The 18355-nt window shown below is 45.8% G+C and overlaps 1 protein-coding gene across 1 annotated transcript in view; it reads right to left on the bottom strand.

The window, feature by feature from the left end:
• TNFSF10 (TNF superfamily member 10) overlaps positions 1 to 13515 on the bottom strand; it is a 112091-nt gene extending 98576 nt beyond the window's left edge. The window contains exon 1 of the mRNA XM_086944389.1: positions 13275 to 13515. Within this exon, the coding sequence (XP_086800515.1) occupies positions 13275 to 13397 (123 nt within the window). The 5' untranslated portion in view covers positions 13398 to 13515. The remainder of the gene's footprint in view (positions 1 to 13274) is intronic.
• Positions 13516 to 18355: the final 4840 nt, after the last annotated feature.

Genomic DNA, 18355 nt, shown 5'->3' with positions numbered 1-18355 from the left:
GTTTCATAATCATGTACAATTTTACATTTATTACATTTCGATGAAGACATGTTCTTTTGGCTAACCTTAACAGATCTCTAATACAAAGGTTTCCTAGCCGAGTCTAACATCCTGCAAAAGCATACATTCTAAATTAAAATTGTACATCCTAGCATTAAGGGCCAACGGCAAGGTCTTAACCGGTGTCAGATCCCTACTACCAAAACTGTCGCCCTCACGGTGTGAGTGGCACATGCGCAGAGGACTGTACCCTCATTGCCAACTGTAATTTCCCTTGTCGTGGTGGGGGCCCCCTTTCCACTCGACGCCATCTTAAAGGTCGTCCGAGTTCCCGTGTGAGGTATCTGTAGGAAGGACAGCGTGGACCCCCCCCCCATCCCCACACTCTCTATCCGCCGCGACGGATATCCGGCCCCCGGGAAATTCGTAGGAGGGGCATATAGCCGCCTCCTCCCCTGGGAGGGGCCTATGGCCATCTCCCCTTAGGCGACCCATCCTTAGTGGGTGCCGCCTCCCCGTGAGAGGGGCCAATGGCCGCCTCCCCCCGGGCGCTCCCATCCATTCTGGGTCACGCCCCCCTTTAGGGACCTTGAAATTACAGCTCACCGATCATGACCTTACCGCCCGACCAAAAATATAAATACGACAGTTGTTTACCTACTAAGGAAGGAAGAAATTCATCATACCTCAGTGTATCAAGACTGTTTACTCCTAAAAAGAAAAAACAGTATCCTACAGACAGAAGTCACACCCTCAACTAAAACGTTCCTTTACTTTTCTACAAAGGAAAAAAGGGGGCTAACTCAGCAAAACTTTATTACAAAACAAGCATTGCCATAAGGGGCTGGTGGGTGGGTCAAAATTGCTGCTTGTTCCGTCGAGGGCTCACGAGCAACGAGTGGGTGCAGCCTTCAGAGCACAGGAACAAGAGGACGCTTCTTCGGATTTCCGCTCTATTTATTCTTCTGCGGGAGGGCGTGTACCCTCCTCCGGAACACCTACTGGGCGTGGTCATCGATGTAGGTGTCTAGGACAACCCCTCTTGGGCGGGAAAAAGGCGCGCCCCGGCTACGCCGCTTCGGGCATACCAGCCGAGACACGCCCCCCGCCCAAAATGGTTTCCCGGGAGGATCAAGGCACCCAACCATACGTTCGGGGGGACCGAGTGGTCGCCCCTTTCCATATGGCCGGGATGCCCGTCAACCCCTCCCAACACAATCCCCAAGGATGGGAAGTCGGACGCAGGCTTGAACTTTTGGAAGGCGGGAGGGAGTCACCCTCCCGGCCGTATTTATTAAAATATGAAACAAAATTTAAAACATTAAATAAAAGTTTCATAATCATGTACAATTTTACATTTATTACATTTCGATGAAGACATGTTCTTTTGGCTAACCTTAACAGATCTTTAATACAAAGGTTTCCTAGCCGAGTCTAACATCCTGCAAAAGCATACATTCTAAATTAAAATTGTACATCCTAGCATTAAGGGCCAACGGCAAGGTCTTAACCGGTGTCAGATCCCTACTACCAAAACTGTCGCCCTCACGGTGTGAGTGGCGCATGCGCAGAGGACTGTACCCTCATTGCCAACTGTAATTTCCCTTGTCGTGGTGGGGGCCCCCTTTCCACTCGACGCCATCTTAAAGGTCGTCCGAGTTCCCGTGTGAGGTATCTGTAGGAAGGACAGCGTGGACTCCCCCCCCATCCCCACACTCTCTATCCGCCGTCGCGGATATCCGGCACCCGGAAAATTCGTAGGAGGGGCACATAGCCGCCTCCTCCCCTGGGAGGGGCCTATGGCCGTCTCCCCTTAGGCGACCCATCCTTAGTGGGTGCCGCCTCCCCGTGAGAGGGGCCAATGGCCGCCTCCCCCCGGGCGCTCCCATCCATTCTGGGTCGCGCCCCCCTCTAGGGACCTTGAAATTACTGCTCACCGATCATGACCTTACCGCCACAGGCCGGATAGTTGACCGACTATCCGGCCCCCCCAACTCCTCCTAAAGGTCATGCTTCCTCAAACCCCTTAGCCATGCTATGAAGTCTCCTATGAGTAAAACATTCCCCTCCCGGGACAGGTGAACCCCATCATTCAGATACATGTGATCACCCCGAATACACCCATGAGGAATGCTATACAACTGCGCAGAGCGAAACAATCTACCAATTTTATTGTTTACCTTCTTCACCGAATGGTTCAGTGCAGACACCGAAAGGCCCCCCCGCCATACTTTCCTGGGCATCATGTGGGACCAGGCAATCGTGCACCCCGGGATTCTTTTCGCCAACGAGCTAACAGCAGACAAAACTTGTTCAAACAACACTCGTCTACCCAGTGTCACCAAGTCATTGCCCCCCAGGTGTACTATGACTACAGATGGCGGTGACCTTTGCCGCCCTAAGAGACCCTCAACAAATGACTCGAATTGGTCAAAACAGAGCCCGCCCTTCCCATGGAAGGTCACTCTGTACCCAAATTCCCCAGCTGCGCGAATCGCGTCACCTGCTTTGAATACGTCCCCGGCGCGCCTCACGTATGAGTGGCCCACGACCCATACCATTCTTTCTCTAGATGGTGATCCATGACCGCTGGTCTCCTGGTACTGGGTCGACTGCAAATTCCGCCCCGCGTGACAGGCTCGCGAAACTGTAATTCAAACAAAAGACAAGAAGCGTGAGTGCATGTCAATTGACTTTACAACATGTGCAATCACACATACCTTCTGAAGCAATTCAAGGACCATCGTCCCAACTGTTTCACTTCATCCGCACTCTGACCCCTGGCTGTAGCCTCAGTAGCAGCCCCTATCCTAAAGGAGTGGGTCCCGAAATCGCCCGGGTCCATGCCCGCAGCAGCGACTGTCAGTGCTAGCACCCTCCGGAACTGAAACCTCGTCAGTGGGGTGCCATCATTGTGCCTCAGCAAACTCCCCCTCCATGTATCCACCCTTATTGACAAGTACTCCTCTGTACACATTATCGGGCACGTGGGGGACCCTTGCACGCGCTGCACAACAACACTATTTCCCGTAGCCCCCTGGTCGGTCTTGGACCTGGCTATCATGACTACCATCGAATCACCCCTAATTAGGATGTGATCCCTGCACAAGCCTCCCTCAACGTCCTTCTTATTCCTTGCGACCAGTTCGCTTACCCGCATAGCCCCATGGAACGCTAATGCGAAAGCTGCCCGGAACAGGACTGCCTCGTACTGGGAAGAGCATGTCTCGACTAGTTTCACCATGAGTATGGACAACCTTTCTAAGCCAGTCGGGCGCCTCACATCTTGCTTGCGACCCTCGAGGCGCTGCCAGCCGCGAAGGGCTTTTTTCACCAAAAAGGAACCTGTTGGGTCTTCTATGCCATGCACCTGCGCCATGAATGAAATGGCCGCCCTATGCCTATTGGCCGTTGCCGCTGATCGGCCTTCTCTGTGTAGTGCTACCAAGAACCTCAGGAAGGATTCCTCCCGACCCCAGTTCTGATTCCCTGTAGGACCCAAAAATGCGAAGGGCTTTTTTCACCAAAAAGGAACCTGTTGGGTCTTCTATGCCATGCACCTGCGCCATGAATGAAATGGCCGCCCTATGCCTATTGGCCGTTGCCGCTGATCGGCCTTCTCTGTGTAGTGCTACCAAGAACCTCAGGAAGGATTCCTCCCGACCCCAGTTCTGATTCCCTGTAGGACCCAAAAATGTGCAATAGGAACGAAACGCTCCTTCGTATGCTTTCCTCGTCCTGGGGGCTAAGCTTGCTGCCACGAGGTCTTGTAATCCGGGGCACCGATTAGCCAAAGTGCTTCGGGGAATGGTGCCGCCACTAGGTCCGCTGTAGGTAGATAACCCCTGAACGCCTGCATATGTGAACGAGAGAGTGCATCAGCCGCATGATTCAGTACACCCGGCACATGTTTCGCCCTGAACTGTACATTCAGTCTCATGCAAAGCAGCACAACTTCCTTCAACAATCTCAAGATCCATTTGCAGCGTGCTGCCTGTTGGTTAATGCATTCGACAACAGTCATATTATCTGACCAAAACACCACAGAGCGATCTCTGAACTCGTCTGGCCATGCCATCAGCGCTACAACAATAGGGAATAGCTCCAAGAACCCAATGTTACTTGTGAGACCGCTGGAGTGCCACCAAGCCGGCCATGTTTGCGCCGACCATCGGTTACCAAAAATGGCGCCAAATCCCACGCTCCCCGCCGAGTCAGTCCACAAACCTAGCTCGTCTGAAGACGCTGGCGGCTTGCTCCATACTACTCGACCGTTGAAGTCCGCCAGAAATGCCAACCAAATGCGCATATCCTGGCGAACCTCTGCAGACAGTCTCGTACGGTGGTGTCCTTCTTTGAGACCAACCACAGCCTGTGCAATAGAGCGTGAGAAGGGGCGCGCCATTGGTATAACTCTCAAGGCAAAGTTAAGCTGACCTACTGTTTGCTGTAACTGGTGCAGGGTCACTTTCTCCTTACTAAGGCATAGCTTCAGGGAAGCCCTAAATTTGGCTACCTTTCCCACTGGCAAACGGAAACATCCCTCCACAGAATCGAGCTCAATCCCCAGAAACTCCAGTGAAGTAGATGGTCCAACCGTCTTACCTGGTGCCAATGGGACTCCAAACTCCCTCATGAGGATGCAAAAGTCATGTAGCGCCTGCGCACATTTTGTGTCGCCGGCCGCTCCTAAGAACAGGAAGTCATCTAGATAATGCATAACATGCCTATGCCCTGTGGCCTCGGTGAAGGCCCACTCTAGAAAACAGCTGAACCTTTCAAAATAGGCACAAGAAATGGAGCAACCCATCGGCATGCATTTATCCATGTAATAACTCCCTTGGAATGCAAAACCTAGCAAGCGCTGATCCTGCGGGTGTACCGGGAGCAACCGGAACGCCGATTCGATATCCGATTTTGCCATCAGCGCCGCGGGGCCCAGGCGATTTAACATGGCAACGGCATCATCGAATGATGCGTACCGCACCGAACAGACTTCTGGGTCAATGGCCTCGTTCACCAAGGAACCCCTTGGAGCGGACAGGTTATGGATAAGCCTAAACTCCCCCGGGTCTTTCTTCGGGACCACCCCTAACGGGGAACAGATGAAATCCGCCACCGGTGGGCGATGAAAAGGCCCTGCCACTCGCCCCAAGCTGACTTCTTTCGCAATTTTTGTCTCTACCACACTTGGATTATGTTGCGCTGATAACTGTTTTTTACAAAAGGAGTCCCCTCGAAAATCCCCCGCCGGGATGTGGAAGCCGTGCAAGAATCCCTTCCTCAACACCCCAGCGGAGACATAATCAGGGTATTTGTTTAACCAAGGAGTCATAGCCATGAGATCAACGGGTGTGGGCAATTGGTCACAACGATCTACCTCACTCCTGCTTGGACCCTCCCTTTCCTCCCGCCCCGTTATTTTTCGATCTACATGAACTCTCCGGGTGTGAGGAATTCCCACAGCCCGCACACACATGCTTGAACCTACATGTTCCTTGCGGTCTGTTACAGTTGCCTCGATTGAAGCCCCAACAGACCCCCCGCTTTCCACCATTCCCACCGGTTCTCGGCTGGTGATCACCACCGGCGCCTGCTCGAAAGGGCACCGCAGGCTTTTGGCGGGAAACCCCCCAACCCACTCCCGCCAGGCGAGGATGTACCTGCCGCCCCCGGCAGGAGCTGCTTATGCCATGAGACCGAGTCGAGGCAGTCCCATGTCAGAGAGGCATCATATTCTTTTGCTTTTCGGAATTTCATGTCGTAACCTTTCCATTCCTCTCCCTCATACATTGCATAGAAATCCATAATACGAGTTTGATAGCAAGACAGTTCAGTTAACACCTCGGGTTTACGTTCCCCCATAACTGCAGTAAATATTGCAAAGGCCTTCACCCAATTCGTTATCGTTTCATCCACCCTGAACTCCGCCATCTTGGCGCGCCACACGCTCGGGTGCCACAAATCTTTCTGGGTTTTGGCGTATTCCATCTCGCGATGGTCAGTCAATAACGAAAACATATTAACATACTTGTCTCCCCATATCAACTCTTTTGTGGCCATAGGGATGTGCTGTGCCACCCTCTCCCGCCTTGAAGGGTAATGAGCCCTCCCCCGCCATTGGCAAAGCGAGCTTACCCGGTTGGGTTGTTGTTCCCGCCGTTTTCTCGAAGCCAACTGCCGGTCCTACCGGTGTCACCTGTGGAGAAACAAGAGAAAGATTCGCCTTCGCGGCATCTCGCGACTGCCGCAACTGCTGGATTAGTAACTTGGCCTCTTCGGCCGTGTCTCCGGGCGCCTTGGCACCCCCTGCTTTCTTATTGAGCCATGCGGCCAACTGGGTGGCCAATTCCGGAGGCATATCCTCATCGTTAGCGGGGGTAATAACAACCGGGATCGGTTGACCCGCGTCTGGGGTTGGTACCGGGCCGTCAGCTGGTGTGACCGGGGTGGCCGGGGGCACCGCAGGGACCGGGACCTCCCCTGAAACCGCCCTCTTTTTGACCTGCTTCCTTCCACCCTCGGGGACGATTCCCGGCAAGGCCGGGCCTATTACCTTCTTAGGGTTACCAGGATTGCTCAGTGCAGCCAGTTGCTTTTTGACGTCCGCCAGGCCTCGACCGATCGACGGGACTTGTCCGAGTTTCCGCTCCATGCCAGCCATTCGGTTCATCAACAGGCGTAGCACCTTATCCGTCTCGGAACCCTTTCCTGCTTTCTTGCCAGCCATGGTTTCGATTTATCGGATCCTTAGACGAGCAACGAGGTCCTGGACTGTTCGCCTTCGAGTAACTGAAAGAAAAACAACAAGACTACAAGTTCTCAAAATTGCTGCTTGTTCCGTCGAGGGCTCACGAGCAACGAGTGGGTGCAGCCTTCAGAGCACAGGAACAAGAGGACGCTTCTTCGGATTTCCGCTCTATTTATTCTTCTGCGGGAGGGCGTGTACCCTCCTCCGGAACGCCTACTGGGCGTGGTCATCGATGTAGGTGTCTAGGACAACCCCTCTTGGGCGGGAAAAAGGCGCGCCCCAGCTACGCCGCTTCGGGCATACCAGCCGAGACACGCCCCCCGCCCAAAAATGGTTTCCCGGGAGGATCGAGGCACCCAACCATACGTTCGGGGGGACCGAGTGGTCGCTCCTTTCCAGTATGAACTGTACCATGTGGTGCGCTAGAGGACGCCGCTTATTTGCTGTCGCTTGAGTAGATTTTCTACTTGAGCAGCAACTTTTTCATCGTGAACGGTCACGATTGCCCATGTTGGAAAAATCTCGCCAGGTAACTTCCTAGTTAAACTCATGCTAGGGGATATCTATTCTGGTTCGTCCTCACCAACTTACCATTGGTGAGCCGCATACAAGAAAAAACTCTGCAACACAGCAGTTGGCGGACATTTGCCAGAACTTTGCATTACACAAAACCCTGTGAACTCCGCTGGCGAGTGGTATCTATTACACACCCCTAATTTTGATTTAAAATGAACGTTTTATGGAAGGTGCATAGTGCTGAAAGCCCTAAACACAACATTTCTCTGCAAATTGTCTGTTATAGACTCCCATACATCACCTGTATTAAAAATAAATTAATGGGAAATAGTATTTAAAACAATACTTTTTGAGGGTTTTGGTAGTGTTTTTACTTTTGGATGTGTAGTGTAGTGTATTTGTATGTAGTGTTGTTTTTTTTTTACTAGGCAAGTTTTTAGTTAGCATACATTACCACTTTCAATGTAATGGTATGCGAACTAAAAACTTGCGTAGTAACAGTTATTGCTAAGAAAAAAACACATAGTAATGGCATGCAAACTAATTGCATGCAAAATAACAAGTCATATTCGCTTGGGGAGTCAGAGAGCTTCACAGGGGCTGTATTTGGTCCATAAGCCAAAATTCACTATCATTGATTCAAGTATTCCATTGTGGTAATTTGTAAAGTGGCAATACCTTTATCAACATTAATATAAGATTAAATATGATTGAAAACTAAAATCTAATGACGACAAACAGTAGAACGAAAATTAACCTTGTGTCTCTTCTGGGAACATAGGCCCTGATTAGGATGTCGGTCAGAGTTGCCACTTACCGACAATGCTGCTGAGGGGGAACCGACCGACCTCAGGTCAGCGGTTCTAAAACCGCAATTAGGATGCGACCGCATAAGGTGCGGTCGCAAACTTCTATTTTTCAATGGCATCTTCTGCGGCAGCCAAAAACTGCCCACAGCACAAGTTCCCTTTGAAAAATTGACGTTTTGACACATCCCTACACCGTGTGACAGGCACCTCACAGTGCCTGCCACATGGTGCAAGGATGCGAAGGGGGGCCCCCATTCGGAGAGCCAGGGGGGAAAGGGGCCCTGCTAGGGGCCCCCAAAAACTTTCCAACAGCAGTTCCATGTTGGAAAGGCCAACATGGAACTGCTCTCGGAAAGTGCGATAATAATCCTGATGGCGTAAGCACTGTCCTTAATGGATTATGAGGCCTTTCTGACTGGCCGACGAACTCCTTGAGCCTTTTGGAACCGAGTCGGATTCCCCAGCTAGTTTAAACTACGTCCGCCGTCATTGTAATACGGTGGGCGGAGTTTAAACCTGCAATGTCAGTCAGAAAGCCTCAGAGAAGCAGTAGGAGGTTTTCCGATCGATATTGTAATGAGGCCATCCGTGTTATACACTAAACTACTCACAACGTATGGTATATGTAGGTGATTTGCCTGTGCTTAATGTGCAAAAGAATAAGTGAGGAGCCCAAAAATTTTCTTAGCAGGCCGATGCTGAAAGTTAGGATTGACAAATACTAAGGCTATTTAGCATTGACTCCAACTCATGCCTCTTTCACCCCCCACCATACACTCACTGCCTCTTTACTTCACTCTTGCAGGTTCTCTTTCATTCCTGATTTCTCCATTATTTGTTGTTTTTCTGGCTTTCTCTTCCTCCTTCCTCCATTCTCCCTTTCTGTCTTTCTCTCTCTTGTTCTGGTTCAAAGTCCGATGATGAACAACAAGTCTAGGTTTCCGAAAATCTGTGCTGGTGGGCCCCCCTCAAACCACCACCTGCAAGTAAGCACCGGGATCAATTTCATTTGGAAAACTGTCTGTTACCACCGTCTTGATGTTGATTTAAAAAAGTTACCAACTTGGCCGACCTTACAAAGTGGGTGATGTTTTAAAATGGAATTAAGCAACACAAGATTACCAACAATAATAACTAGGTCTTTAAAGTAAACTCTTCCACAATATGTATTCATGGGAAATTATTGCAAAAATATATTTGTAGAAAATGTCACTCTCAGGTGAAGTTTTAGAGAGATGACAGTCTTCAGAGTGCTTGTAGTTGCAAGACTGGCCACCTTTACAAAATGTGGTGCGAGAAAGCATAAATTCTCTCTTCCCTAAGTTTATCACGCTTGTGGCCTGTTGATTTTCCGTTATGCTGAGCTTTCCTAAACACCACAGCCTCTGCTAAACGTGTTTTCATTTTAAGTCTATTTACTTGTTTCTCATATTTGTAATGTAAAAAGGTACTTTCTGTGGCTACCATTACCATTTCGAGCTCAGACATTGTCTGATCGTAAATGCCCTTATGCTCATTCACAAGCCTTTTGTTGATATTTCTCAAGATCCAGAAGGCCTACAGCAGTTCCTATCATGTTAGTTACATGTCTTGAAAAGCAGTTAGGGCTGGGACAAAGTCAATCACAAGTCTGGAGCGCTTCTGAAAGGTCACTAAGTCTGTGGCAGTGTATGTAACATGTCAGTCTTGCACATAAAAGGCCTGTAGACCTGGGACAGAATCTAGCCCATAAGCAATATCTGATTAATCAAAATTCGCAACTGAATCTAGTCATCAAATCAAATTTTGTCCTCTCTACCAATTTATTGTAAAGCGCTCTGATATCCTTCGGGATCTTGTTCGCGCTATATAAAACTTTATAAATAAATAAATAAATAAAATCAAATGTGAGATTCACCTCTAAAAAGCTGGAGGGGCTACAGAGGAGTCAGTCACCTGAGAAAGACAAGTATGCTGAGGAAGAGTAGACATTTTTCAGGTGAACCTCAACAGGCAAGTAGGGCTGGAGAAATGCCAGTCACGTTCCAGGGTCCAGTTGCCACGTGCCAAGGTTAAGGGTAAAAAAAAACATGTAGGTGAAAATCACTTTTATGCGCTAACTTCTATTAGGTGCAAAATCACCATTCATGCAACATAGGCAGGGGTGTGCAAACAACTATAGGTACAAAAACACATTTTGGTGCAAAAAAAAGGTGAATAGGGATATCAAAAAGCTGCCTTATGCCCCTAAACGTCTGTCCTTCCTCCTGCCAAGACTTAAGAACCAAGGACAAAGCATCCCCAGAGAGGGTCAGATGCACGCGTGCACAGAGAGTAAGACCGCCATGCACTTAGATGACAAACCTACAGGCAATCACGCTTACACAGGATACTTGTACACATGCATCCACACCTTTACTGGTGTATGGGAAACTTTTCATGTACATAATTTCACATTTTGCAACCCGGAAAGCAGTCGCAAAGCATTTATGCATGCTGTAACGACCCCAAAACACTGGGAAAAATATCCTTAGCTGCACCCTATCCCTTGTGGTTCACAAGGATGTTAAATGTTTGTGTTATGATTCACAATGGCAATTACAAATCATGACACAAATTTTTGCTTTAGAAATTGGAATTTTGTATTCACAAAGGCATGCGCAGTTGCTTGCAAACGAAAATGTTTTGTGTGTGAGGTTCACTGTCTACCTTGACAGGTCTGTTGCCAAAGAGGCCATGAGCGATGAATTATGACATCTGCATTGCCTTGCGCATGTCTTGTTCGTGTGTGTGTGTGCACGCGCCCGCCGCACATGTATATCCCATGCTGTGGGGACCGGCTTTTTCCTCATAGTGTGGGTTAACTCAAACACTATTTATGTGAGGACCAGTGCGTTGTGAGGACGGGTCCCCAAACTGTGTTTAGCAGGCACGTAACGCCCATTGGGCTCAAAGGGCTTCAGCCCCCCCGTTGTGTGTTTCAGCCCAGGCTAAGACAGTTGCTCGGGTACACACACAGAGACAGTTTTTGAGCTTATTGCAGCCGCACCCGAGTACTTCACAGGTCTTTAAAAGACCATTTACGTGTTAATGAGGCTTTGTTGTTTATTCACCCTTCATCTCTACTGCCTATTTGCAGGAAGAATTAGCCCCCACCCCAAAATTTTTAGTACCCCCCCAAAATGTGTCTCTAGTTGCATCTCGTACTTTCGAGTGAGTGTATCAAAAAACGAAAAGCACAGTTAGATTTGCCTCGGTCCACTTTATAATCTACCCTACTATCAAAGCCCGTGAGGAGTTAGAATAGTAATTACACACTTCATTACGGTCAAAGGCCAGCCCTCATAATAATAGGTATGTTGCGCGTGTTTGTGTGTGTGTGTGTGTGTGTGCATGCATGCGCACGCTTGTGTGTGATCTTTCAGTGATTCTGCCTGCGCTGCATGTGTACTGTGTGTGTTTGAGAGAGAGGAGTGTTGCTCTGCAGGGCCCATTTGGTGCATGATTTCTTATTGGAAGGGAGCATGCACGGTTATTGTCTGGCTGTACCTGTAATGTGTGTGTGTGTGTAAAGGAAGTGTGCATCCCATTGCATCCTTCTGTATGCATCTTGTACTGTCCTGGACACTTTGGACCATGCCTAGGGCCACTGGAATTATGTGGCAAGGGGAAGAACACACTATGCGGCATGGTTGACTAAATTAAGTGGCAAGAAAAGACAAATTATGCAGGTAACTAAGTACATTTTTTGACAGTATTACTTCATTATTTTGTCATTTGAACAGTTAGGGCAAAGGTTTAACCCCACTAGTACCAGTTTAACACCGAAATACAGCAATAAGCAACTGATATGTGACCAGTCAACCTTTGCGAAGGTCTTTCCACCACTCAGCAACCTATGTTTGTGCATATTTTTTAACTTTTGATCCATTTGAGTTAGAAACATATTTGTTTTGTTTAAATTTATGGAATTTGCAGCAGATAATGGATTATGTGGCAAACGTGGCAAATTCACAGTTATGCAGAAAACGCAACAGCCACAGGATCACATCATTCCAGTAGCCGTGACCATACCCTATACCAGTCTTCAATAACACACAATACAGCGTGAGTGGTGGCAGTGCAAATGCCCCTAACACAGAGAATAGTTCCAAGGCAAGTGGCAGCCCTGTATGTCCTCGCACACATCTTTTCAATATCTACTGCAACACACTCTTTCCACTTCACCTTAACAAGGACACTTTGCACAGAAATCTGACAAATTAAAGTTTATTACCATCAACATATGAAGCACTTTTCAGGGATTGAGCTAAAACTCTCACATAACAAGGCTTACATATTTTAATGAGTTGAACTTCCATTTTTGCTCAATATATATGTACATCTGCTGCCCTTTCTCTATGTTGCATTAAAGATTATCAATGAAAAAACACTTAGTACATGATGTTCTTTCATTAAAAAAAGTTTGTATGTCTGTCTGTCTGTTTTCTACTTCTCCAATAATGCCCTTGTATACAAATGAAAAGCCAGGCTTATTGGCTTTGTCAATGCTTACTCATACATGAAGCAGATGATCAATTATCGCTACTGGACATGTTCTAGGGAATGTTCTGAATGTAAATAGACACGTTTCTGAGCATTAACCTTATGTTTCCAGGAAAACGAGGTGCGGATTTGAAAAGCGTGAAGCAAATACAAAGACTTGCTCACTTTTTTGGAGTCTCTAGTGAAAAGTCCGCGCCTTTCGCTCACAAAGAGGTCCCGCGGGTAAAAGGCTGATTTTCACACGTTATGTCACATTTTTTTCATATTCATTGATTTTTTTTGTTGATTTTTTTTTCTATATGGTATTTCACATTGTAATTTTGAACAAATATTTATTTGATTAAATAAACTATGCACATTGTGTTGGCTTGGTATTCTACTGCACAACACTGGAGTTAATGCCACAGTTTTTTATATATTATTTTTGTTTTTAGTTTTTATGGTTATGTGTCTTTTCTTGCCATTGGTGTTACAGGAAACTATTGGATGTGATAGTGTGGCTTCAGAAGGAGCAGAAAGACCTCTCAAAACAACCAGAAAGGGGCTCCCGAGACAACGGCTGGATGAAAGCCAAAAAAAAGCCACAAACAGCAACAGGTTGCCTCACCTGCGTTGTGAGTCGTCGAACTCGTTTCGACACCAGCCCCCTGCAGACACACAGGTAGAACACTCACCTTTTCGAACTCATTTGTGAAGTAGAGGAATGTCACCGCTACGCAGATGGTCTGCAGCAGCACAGCTGTGATGAGGACCAGTCCACAGGTCTGGCTCGGGCCGGACGCTACCAAGGTGGTCATTGTTTCCAGGGGGGGCCGCGGTCGGAGCGCGCGCGCGCTGGTCTCTGCTGGGGTTGCGTGGTTCCACACTGTGCGCGAGGTGAAGCTGTTTCCTGGCTCGGGCAGACGCCGACCTGCCCTCTCGCAGAATTTCCCTTGGCTGGAATCCAAGAAGGCTGAAAAACAAGAGCTCTGATAAACCAGGAAGTCCAACAAACGTCAACAAAAGCGAACTCAGATGTGGTTAAAAATTAACAAAGGTTTGTTTTGTTTGTGGCATTCGCTCACAACTCCCGTGAAACTCCACATACCAAAAAAGTTGAGTCCAAATATATTCGAAGTGTACTCTAAATTTAGACAATTTTCGAACAATTATCCTAAACTATTATTATTGAGAGATGGACCTGGTGGTTCGTAGGGCAAATGAATCCAGTTCATAGATGTGTGCTTTATCTCAGGGCCAGTAGTTCAAATTCCAGCTGGTCCACTTAGCCTTTCATCCTTCCGAGGTAGATACAACGTGCTCCATTGAGTTTGGTGACAATAATCTATCATTTAGCACCACAATGTCCCTAGGGTGTAATAAGGTCTAAAAGTCTGGGTCATACAGAGCAATATCTGAATCAGAGTGGGCCACAGAAAATCCTCTATAAAATATTGAGGCTACGGGCTATAAAAATGGCTTGCACTTGTTCGCCATATGTTTGAAACCGTTAGGTACTGCGAGACGTTTTTTATTGTGTGTGCGCGGGGTCACAGTTAAAACAAGAACTTCAATCCAAACTTTCGAATTTGGGCTTAAAACTGCTTACTCGCAATTTTATCACATCAACTTTTAAATGAGTACTTAACAGAACAGGGCACACAAGAGTAGTTAATCAAATCAAAATTGTGGCCTAAAGCGATGACCTGCAGCCATGTATTGTTCAAGGGGAGGGGTTAGAGGGTTCAAAGTAAAGGATAAGGATTTTAGGCAACATTCAGGACAACGCCTACACTACATTCCCACCCAAAAACATTTTTATTCAAAATGAAGGGAATCTGGAATGGGAACCAGTGGTTTCTTTCATCCTTTACAGGCTGCACCTCATGATTAGAGGGACCACATACATTGACTAGAGCAGGGATCTCCAACCTTTTCTATAATGAGAGCCATTACGGATCAATAAAAATCACCCAGAGCTACTAATATGATTAGTGTTATTTGCCTTTACTACATAATACCTGTAAATTAAATGCACCAGGCTACTAATATTAGTAATAAACCTCCTCAATGTCAAATAGTTTTTCACTCAAATATCAACCTTAAATATTTTTGTGAAATTAAACCATCAGCTTATCAGTTCGGAAAATAGACACATTTTCGTTTCAAATGCACATTTTTCAATTTTGGTATACATATAAAAATCAGTCAAAAGAAGCCTCTAATTTAGTAGTCTGGGCTGCACACAGGAAAGCTTTTTCTAGATAGCTGAGAGCTGCCAGAAGCTCACAAGCTACTTGTTGGAGAAGCCTGGCAGACCATAGCCGCAATGTAATACCATTCTTGGGCCACAATTTACCAAAATGCCAGGAGTAGCAGAAGGGATGTATGACGTTACAACACATACTTTTACACCGCAACATCCATTACAACGCATATCATTACAACGCATGCCATTACAACAAATTCTTTGAAACTACCTTTACAACGTATTCCACTACAACGCATACTACATTTACAACGCATACCATTTCAACACATATCATTACATTGCATGTATGGTAAGTATTGGATCGTGTAGGGGTAAAAATTACTATTCTAACTCCAGGGGGTGCAACAGTAGGGTAAGTGTTGGATAGTGTAAGGGTACTATGTGTTGTAATGCTATGCGTTGTAATGCTATGCGTTGTAATGACTGCGTTGTAATGGCATGCGTTGTAGTGGTGTGCGTTGTAGTGTCATGCGTTGTAAAGGTTGCGTTGTAAATGCATGCGTTGTAATGGATGTTGCGTTGTAAAAGCTTTGTTGTAATGGTAGTGCAGTGTAAAAGTTGCATTGTAAAGGTTGTTTCCCAGCAGAAGTGATACCACACACTGTCTGAGCATTCAATGGCATCAGAGAGGTGATGCATTGCTCTGGCCTTAGTCCAGTAACAGCCTTTAATTTGTTGCTGTCGCATTCGAGGATGAGCTACAGAGAATAAATCAGCTTTTAGAGCCCTGTTTATATTCCTGCTACTACCTTCATATATCCTGAGACCACGAGCAGTAAGGGCGGTACACTGTGTAGCAAAGGACAATTGAGGAATTGCAGCTGCTACCTTTGCCTGTAAACATATAGTTATGCTACTATTTTTAAGTGCAATCTGTAATTGCCATTTTTGTTGGACTATTCTTCTGAGTTTTCGCTCCAAAGTTTGGCAGGGTTCATAAATTGGAACACGAAGCATAAACATTGAACATTGCTGTGTTTATAAAAGGCTCATTTCTGTGTAGATACATGAGAAGGCCACTTCATCAGTTACTCTCTTTCATATAATATCATCCTTACATCTTCCTACTATAAATATGAAACAGACAGCCATATTCAAGATCCTCTCTAGTTGGGTTCCTTTCTTGCCTAAATAAGCTCACCTGAGGAAATTGGAGCCTAGTTTTTGTGTGATCACTGTTTTTTAAATAAATCCATTCTGTAGACTCATCCCCAGGGTAGAAGGTTTCTTTGACATTGCTCTCTCTAATTGACATGCATCAAGAGGAGAAACCCAAATGTCCACATCCAGAGGGACTGTGCTTGATCTCCTCTGTGGGTAAGGTTAGTGTCACAGATTTCTTTAATGCAAAAGGGACTTTCTAACCTGTCAGAGGCAGGAAGGTAGACAGACCCCGTGCTCCTGTTCTCTCCATACACCCTGATATGGAATGAGCATCCCACCGTCAAACTGAAGCAGCATTCTTGCATTGCCGGCTGTATTGGTTTGCTTATGAACCAGCATGCTGGATGGAATGCTGTGCCTGAGTGGCGCATCAGAGGACTCAGAATACAGGCATCAAAGATTTGTCGGAAATTGTTAATTTAATCAATCTGAAGTCATCACCTTAGCTATTATCATCTGTAGAGCATGCTAAATTCTGAAAATATCATAATTCACGCTGTCCACCCTGGATCACTGGCAGTCTTACTTCTGGATTTAATTCAAAATGAGGCCTTAATACTTTTTTCTTTCATGTCATGATGAGTCATATCCAACTCCCATTTAAAATACTACTCATCCTACAATGTCACCAGCAGTGCAGCCAAGGTACGTAGGGAGTTATTAAGTGTATGCCGTATGTGGGACAACAACAAAAAATTAGATACACACTCACTCACAATGAGCCGTATCTGACATCCAACAATTTTTGACAGCTCTGCCGCATCCGTCAAACTCTAAAATTGGCAGGTGTTCTCTCCAACTTCTTTAGAGTGTACACACCTGTATTTTACCAAGCTCTAAGTAACCCCCTTAATCTGCCCTATAATACAAAGACAAACATCAGGAAATAATCCAACATGAAGAGCACATGACTCAGCGTGGAAAAGGAATTAAATGTATGTGCCCTTGCGTTGACCTATCTCTAAGGACCTATGACACCAAATTCTTTATTCGTGTAGGATAATGGTTTCTGATCTAATTTTCCATTGATAGGTTTAGATTTGGGGTTTTCATCATAGTCCTTGGGGAATCACATCCATGACACATTTTCAGATTTTCCAGATAATCTACATTTATATATTCAATAAACCTAGGTAGAATGGATTCACTTAGTAAGTGATTACATCAAACATTTGTATCATATGGATTTGGAAACCTATTCAGTTTGGAAAGTGCAATTTAAAAATGTTCTGTCACCTTTGCTTGTGGTTATCAACAAACATAACATGTATTATATTTCTGATTTATTTAGACTGGGATCCAAATGTCTTGCTTGTGATGTCTGTCTCTTACTGTGATCACAGCAAATTGAAATCACATTTTTAAGGACTCCAGAAAATTAACAAGTCCTCATTTCATATGTGAGTTCCCTGATGGAAAAGATGTCTATTGTAGATTGCTGGAATCTACTCTTAGGTCATATTGGGTCAGCCATTCAGATGCATAATTAGACTTGACTAGTTAGCTTGTAGAAGTTAATTGCATTTGTAGGGTGTGGAGCTGCCAAGACACTGTTGGTTGCACAAGGTATGATGCTGGAAGGATTCGCTCAACCCTTTCTCTGGGTGGATGAGGATGAGAATAAACCGGAAACTCTAGTTGTCGCGTGCACCAGAGAATGCTTTTTGGTTCATTATTAAAATGAATCAGTCAATGAAGGTACCAAGAGGTAGGTTCTAACGATGAATCATGGTCATTTTGCACAATAGTCAGCAAATCATTGAGCAATATTAGTAGGTGTTGCAACTTGAAAACTTGAAAAGATAGTTACTGAGGGGCCCGATTCACAGAAATAACTTAAGACAAAATCCTAAACTTACTACTTTTGGTATTCACAGAAGTTAGGATTTTGTCTTAAGTTTGTCTTAAAACAGATTAAGACAGAATTTAGTTAGGATTTTGTCTTAAGTCTGTCTTAAGTTTGTCTTAAGACAAACTTAAGACAAAATCCTAACTTCTGTGAATACCAAAAGTAGTAAGTTTAGGATTTTGTCTTAAGTTACTTCTGTGAATCGGCCCCTGAATTTTTACATTAATTTCGTAATTTTTGAAGAAGAGAAACATAATGAATAATTACATTTATGAGTGAAAGTAAGGATATGAATGTAGGTATGCATGGGGATGTATGATCTTAAGGGATGTCCTTTATCCCTTCATTATATATCAAGGCGTAGCGAGCTGTATGCGCTACTTCATTGGTGAAATGTTGCAAGTACTATTGTAGATCATTGAACTGTAAGCTATTAGAATGTTTGGGTAAATTCTCTGTACACAGTCCCAGTAGCGGCCGGTGTCAGAGGA

Source organism: Lissotriton vulgaris, chromosome 11, assembly GCF_964263255.1.
Source record: "Lissotriton vulgaris chromosome 11, aLisVul1.2, whole genome shotgun sequence".
NCBI classification, from domain to species: Eukaryota; Metazoa; Chordata; class Amphibia; order Caudata; family Salamandridae; genus Lissotriton; species Lissotriton vulgaris.
This window is presented reverse-complemented; position numbering and strand designations above follow the sequence as displayed.